Raw genomic sequence first — 6,728 nt, 5'->3', positions numbered from 1 at the left:
AACCTGGGGTTGCTTCTGGTTGTTTTTGTCCCCCAGTAGCTGCAAATGCCTTAAAGCCAGGAGGATGGTGGGAGCAGTGCAGCACCTCCAGGCAGGGCTGCACCTCAGCTCTCCGCCACAGCACAAACCATCAGATACCTGAACCATCACATATGTAATACTGACACTTTTATTGTCGATTAAAGCTAGAGCGGCCTTGTAAATGTAGAGTTTCACTACTGGACCCATAGGCAGTGGCTATACAGGTAGGTAGATGCGATGCCACCAGGACAGAGATCTGTGCTGCCTTGGTCACTTCAGTCCCCCATCGCCCGGTGTGCTGGGAACGGGTACAGCAAAGGATGGCTGCAAAGGGCCCTGGCAGCTGTGCCAGAGCGGGATCTCCGGGAATACAGGCAGAGCAGCGACGGCACAGGGCTGGTTGGGGCTTTTTTAAGTCTCTTTTCTTGCGATTATAGACAGTTTCGTCTCTCACCTCGGCGGCTGGCAGGCTGCACGCACCGATGCGCTTCATTAAGGGCATGGTGGTGAGGGTTGGGGGGTGTTTGGGGTTGGTTAGGGTTTGGGGTTTTTTTTTCCAATTTTTATTTTTTTTTTTTTTAGTTCTCCGCTCAAACCCAGCAGAGAAACTGGAAAAGCTGCCTGAAAGTAGGCCATAGCAGTGCCGTTTCCATAGAAACCAGTTCACAGCGTGCCGTGAAATTCACAAGCACTGGAGGTGCTTTCGCCCGTCGGGATGGGCTACAGCCGGTTGTCCCCGTTGACCCGGGTCCTCCGCAGTACCCTGCAAGGGGACACAGAGAGGGGGACACACAGCTCAGCCTGACCTGGGGATGATTGAGGGCAATGCTCTGGTGTCAAAAGCCACCCCATGGGAAGAAAATGGGGGCTCAGCATGTCTCCCATGCCGGGGAAAAGTGCCACTGGCTGCGAGGTGGCAGCTCTGTGTCCCACCCTACTCCCATGGAGCCCAAAGCAGCAACTCCCCCAAGGACTGGCACAACTTACAGGCTGAAATTTAGGGTTTCCATGTGGCAACCAAGACTGGAATGCTGCACTTATCTGCCTCCAGCAAGGAGATTAACTGTTTGGGGGGGCGGGTGTCTCATGCTGGGAAAGCTCAATGAGCACTGGCCTACCTTCGCTCCCGGCTCTCAAAGTGGTCAGCTAGCTGCTCCTGTGACACACGGAAGTCCTCAAAGGGCTGCTGGTACCGCGACTCGAAGGACCCCTCTCTGCCCCTGCTTGTCAGCAGCTGATTGGAAGCATCCCCTGCTCGTTCCCGCAGGGCTGAAGCACTGAAAAGGTTTATTTCCCCATTCTCCTGCTTGGATTAGGAAAAAAAACCAAACCAAAACAAAACACATAGTAAAGGTCTTGGGATTTCAAAGTGTAGGTCTTGTAGCAAAGGCAGTCCTGGTGCAGGGCCCCGGTGCCCTGCGAGCTGCCACGCAGGGTGTGCAGGACTCGCGGGGTTTGCACCATGCAGCTGCTCTGTCTTTAACAAACATCACTGCCTCCCAGTCGCTGGCTCCCAGCAGCATCATTTTAAATGAAGAAATAAAAGCAACATCTGTCTCTGAAGGAGCCCTGCCCTCTGTTTATGCCAACACAGACTGTCCCGGGCCAGCTGGGCTCCGTGACACTGAGCTGTAACTTCCCCAGAGCACAGACAGGGACTGGGATGGAGCAAATCTGCCTCCTTCAGCTTTTGCTGAAGGGATTTCCAAGCAAGTCAAATGCAGCCCAGGCAGGACCCTGCCTGAAACTCCCTGGCTCACTGCAGGAGTTGAGCCCGTTGCTTCCCACCCTGCCAGCCCTCCGTGCATCGCTACAGCACAGCGCTGAACACTCGGCTGTCCTGCCCTCAGCGCATCACCCAGCCTCACCTTGCTAGGATAGATGTCTATCTTGACAAGCAGGGAAGCCAGCTCCAGGTTCTCACTGTAGTTGTTCTTCAGAGGTACAGCTCGGAAACCTGCAGCAGAGACAGCCCCAGCATCACCCGCAGCACAGGCAGCAGTGACACATCAGTCTCCCAGCACAGAACTCAAGGGGATCTTCAAGGGGGTCTTTTCTAACCCCCCAATTCCCCTCCCCAACTGGCAGTCATCCCCAAAGGATATTAGCAAATGGCTTCTCGCTTCCTTTACCTGGTTGGGGATGTGACTTGGCATAGGGACAGGAGGGACTGAGCCAGCCTGGGGACTAACAGCCTCCACCCATGAAACTCAGTGTGTCCCTGGCTAATGATGCAATTAGCAAACCAGTGAGGACCACCATGACACCTGCCCCCCTCTGCCCTCCCACCTACTCGAGTGCTTTACCCGTCTTCAAGCCTTTCACCAGGAAGGTGGCCTGAGCCAGGAAGTTCTCATCGCTGAACATGTCCTCCTCATACACCACGAAGCGGAGGAAGGCAAAGTCGGGGTTGCTGACCTGAAAGTGGAACTGCTTCGGGGTCCAGAGAGGGTTCAGGCCGTTGTCCGCTGGTCAGAAAACACCACTGGCCATCAATGGGCAGCCCCTGCCGAGCCCCCTGCCCCCCGCTGCCACCATGGCTGATGCTGAGCTCACGGGCAGCCCCCAGCCCAGGGCCAGGCTTTGCTGCAGTGCCCAGGGCTCACACCACGGTCAGCAGTGGTGGCCTGTCCCTCTCCCTTCCCTTCACTAACCCACTCACCCACAATCTCGGTTTTCTGCTTGGCGTTGTCGTACTCAGCACCAGATACCTCCACCTCCACAAAAGGACAAACGATTCCCCGTCCATTTTTGGGAAGGTGCCGGGCCCCCAGGACCTGGGCAGAGAGCAGGAGAGATTTGGTAAGAGATGGAAGCAAAGCAAAAAAAATAAATGTGTTTGTTTGCATCCCGAGACATTTTCTTTCCAAATAAATCATCCTGGCTGTGCTAACTGGAGAGAGAAGAAACACTGACAGCCCAGCCCAGCCCAGCCCAGCCCAGCCCAGCCTGCTTCTGGGAGAAAACCAGCTCCCATCCCTGGAAGCTGCTGTGGTGTTACCCATCATTAATTTGACTTGTAAGCCATAAAAAAAGGCTCCTGAACTGGCCCAGGTTCCTGTCTGCTGCCTGCACAGCCAGGCCTGGGAGCACAGCATCCCTCCTCCACCCTGCCAAGCTGGAGCTGGGCTGCCCAGCTGAGCCTCCTGCTGAGCTACACTGGACACCCCCTTCTTTGCCAAAACTTCTCAGCTCTCCTGCCTCAGCTTGAGGATGGAAAGGAGCTGCTCTGCCTCCTGTTCATAGCACAGTCTCTGCTCAACTCAAATGACAACCTGCTTCCTTGCAGGAGAAAGAAATCCCAGCTCCCTCTTGCCAGTGGCCATATGTCACTCCAGTGTGCTGTCGGCACGCTGCTGCTGCAGGGGAAGGACACGCTGCCAACGCTGGATCATGTGCTTTGAGTCATGCTGGGCTCGAGACGGCTTCTCCATCCGTGAAAGCTGGCTTTGGTGGGGACATCGGGCAGTTTCGCCCGAGGACAAAAGGCTGAGACTGTCTCTTAAAGGAGACGGTGACAGGCTATGGCACAGTGACTCTTGTCACTCGCTGGTTACAGCTGCAGCCCAGGATGTAGGAAGAGTTTGGAAAATTGACAAGGATTTTTAGGGAGACAGTGGAAATGGGGTTGATGGTGCAGATGGGACATGATGGGGTGTCCTCCCTGAGCAGGGCAGTGGCTCTCGGAGGTGGGATCACTCCAAAGGAGGTGACCTCAGAGGAGCTGCAGTCTGTGCATGTTGTCAGAAACCTAAAGCACCTAAAGGCAGGATCCACGCTGCCTCCTCCCCAAGGTCTGCTTGAGACAAAAGGATCTGCAGAGGACACTGCCAACCCACAAATGGTCAGCTCAGCCCCAAGACCACTAGGGACACCTGTACAGGCTAGTGGGACAGCCACCAGTCCAAACATGAGAGCCAACTGGTTTGGCACAGCCATGGCCTTCCCAGCCCTCCAGGGATGAGCTGTCCCATACCCCTGCAGAGCTTCTGCCCTGCAGCTCCATGAGCTGACACAGAAACAATCCAGCCTCAGTCCCAACATCCAGGAAGGAAAAGATTCAACGAGCATCCACAGTCCATCCCCTGGTCCCCACAACCAGCAGCCCCCTGTCCTCTTATCACTAGCAGTGCAACTCAGAAATGGGCTGAATAGTCTGCTCCGATCTCGAGCATCTTCCCAAGAGGGAAGAGGACACAGCAAGGTCGGCAATGTTGAGCCTGAAGCAACTCAGTGACAAGGAGGGGACAAGGCACAGCTCTTATGTTACCCGTCTGGGAGCCATCCTGCACTAGGGCAGTCCCAGCCAAGCGCTGGGGACAGGGATGTCACCTCTGCGGCTCATGGATGCCACCTGCTGGCACTCGGCCCTGGGCAGGAAGGGTCCTGGGGGGGAGCACCCAGGGATGCGCCTGCTGCTCCTCTTATCCAGGTGCCCAGGGAGGTGGTGGCACTCCCCTCAGTAGCACCCATGGGTGTTCCCCTTCAGCGACAGCTCTCCAAGCCCATGCTGCAGGACAGCTCTTATGCAGGGGCTGAGGGGTTTGGTGGGGAGCAGCTGCAGAGGCCAGGAGCCCAGAACAACCATTACATCACCCCAAGCTCCCTATAAACACCTGGATCCAACCCCACCTTCCTCCCACACTGGGAGGAGGTACTGACCTCAATGGAGATGGACAGTGGCTCAACTCCCCTCAGCGTGCTCTTGTCGAAGGGGTCGAAGATCTCATCCCGCATGTTGGTCGGCTGCAAGACGTACCCACACTGGCCGTTGGACATGAACAGGGCCTGGTTCATCTGCATGGGCTTGTCTGGAGAGCACAGGCAGGAGATGGAGGGAGGAGACCCTGTGCCCCTTCCACAAGCCAAACCACCTCAGTTATTGGTGCCTCATGGGAAGCCCTTTGCAAGGGGACCTGGCCCGTCCCTTGGCAATGCCTCATGTACCATGGCTATGGTGTGACTTTCTCATGTACAATCTGCCCAACTACCCAGTGCTCCATGGGTCACCCCCTTCTTTACCTCCCTCTCCTCTCAGCTTTCCTTGTGCTGGCTCTAGCATTTTCCAAACCGCCCTGCGAGATGCCTGAATTCACAGAAGAAATGAAAAAGGCAGCAGGAAAAAAGAGGCAGGTGGTGTTCTGGTGTGTTGGTGAGCTGAAGGGGCTCACAGCAGGGTTTGGCAAGGGACAAGGAAAGGGGAAGGCTGAACTGTATGGCGGGAGCAGGAGTGGAAGCTGAGGAAAGGTGAGCAGAGCAGCGAGCTCGACTCAGACCCTGCAGCCAGCCCGTGTCCCTGGGGCTGCACTGTCAGCTTTGGTCTGCCCCCTGACCACTCTGCCTCTGCCAGGGACCCTGGAGGAGCTCCCTGCTTCCTCTCCATTCCATCTTGTTCTCATGGCACCACAACCTCCTGACTCAGCCTGGGTCAATCCAGCCCTCTGAAGCACATCCCTCTTGCAGCAACCATGTGCCTGGACATGAACGCTGGGTCCTGCTCCCTGCAGGAGCACTGTGGACCCCCTCCTAGACCCCCTGTTTTCCAGGGCTGCAGGCGGGTGCCTGGGAGGAGACACAGGGTACCCCAGGAGCCTGCCCACCTTACCCGCCTGTCCCCCCTCACCTGGGGTCTGGAAGTTGAGTGCTACCAGCTGGCTGCCGCAGATCCACATGGGCAGGGGGTCGTAGTTGGAGGAGTCGAGGCGCTGGCCCTTGGGGTAGATGCGGGAGAGCTGCAGGCGGTTGTACTGCAGGAACTTCTTGCCTTTGATCTTGTTGACGTACTTTTCCGCCTTGGTCTCGGGGAAGGAGGACATATCTCGGTAACAAGCCCTCTCTGTGCCAATCTCTGGGAGGAGACAGCACAGTGTAAGCCAGGAGCATGTTCCCTTTACAGATACTTCAATCACCCCAGGCCCCTTCCTAACACCATCCTCTCCTCCCTTGGCTCAGCCACCACCAGGTTGTGCAGATCCTGCTCTGCCCTGGCAGGTGTTTGCCAGGTGCCCAACACCAATGGCTGAAAGCATTGAAACTGCTCTTAGTGATCGGGCATGATTCTCTCCAGCCCCACTCCCTCAGCAGCTGCTCTGGATGGTGACAGATCCCAGCAACAGAGGGACAGGGAAGGGAAGTTTCACCCTCTGGAGAAGGATATTTCCAGGGCTCCAATGTAAACTGGTTCCAACTTGCTTTGGCCACCTGCCCTCTGCTCAGATCTAGCCAAAGCAGCACCTTGGGGCACACCACAGGATCTGTAACACCACAGTGACCACCTGCAGTGGCCACCAGACCAGCAGATGCTCACTGTCTTCATCAAAGGGCACAGGTCGGCAATAGACCACCAGCTCCGAAAGCTCCAGGGCAATCTTCTTCCTCCTCTCCATCATCTTCCCTTCAGAGAGCTGCCAAGAGAGGGAAAAAGGAGTCAGGGCCAGGTAGGAGCAGAGGCATTGGATAACCCAGCTCACCAACTGTGGTCAACAGCAGTGCTGGGCTGGTGTGGCCACTCCTGTCCCTGCTGTGGGAACCACAGGCAGGTCTGCTAGGTCAGCATGGGGGAACACCACAAAAGTGTCCATGGGAAGGGCCCTTAGTGGGTCCTGCCTGGAGCAGGACACTGGTACCAGCACAGGGCAGCTGTGGCCTTGTAGCAGAGCCTTGCCACCATCCACAGTTGGAGATCCCCCACCCTCCCAATGGACCAA

General features: G+C 56.5%; 1 protein-coding gene across 1 annotated transcript in view; it reads right to left on the bottom strand.

The window, feature by feature from the left end:
- Positions 1–581: 581 nt before the first annotated feature.
- Positions 582–6,728, bottom strand: part of PLCG1 (phospholipase C gamma 1) — a gene marked incomplete at its 5' end in the record, with an annotated part of 25,638 nt that continues 19,491 nt past the window's right edge. The window contains 8 exon segments of the mRNA XM_010166874.1: positions 582–784; positions 1,140–1,327; positions 1,890–1,978; positions 2,328–2,489; positions 2,684–2,798; positions 4,684–4,832; positions 5,645–5,869; positions 6,329–6,425. Coding sequence (XP_010165176.1) covers positions 742–784; positions 1,140–1,327; positions 1,890–1,978; positions 2,328–2,489; positions 2,684–2,798; positions 4,684–4,832; positions 5,645–5,869; positions 6,329–6,425 — 1,068 coding nt within the window.

Source organism: Antrostomus carolinensis, unplaced genomic scaffold (assembly GCF_000700745.2).
Source record: "Antrostomus carolinensis isolate BGI_N321 unplaced genomic scaffold, ASM70074v2 scaffold30594, whole genome shotgun sequence".
NCBI lineage: Eukaryota > Metazoa > Chordata > Aves > Caprimulgiformes > Caprimulgidae > Antrostomus > Antrostomus carolinensis.
This window is presented reverse-complemented; position numbering and strand designations above follow the sequence as displayed.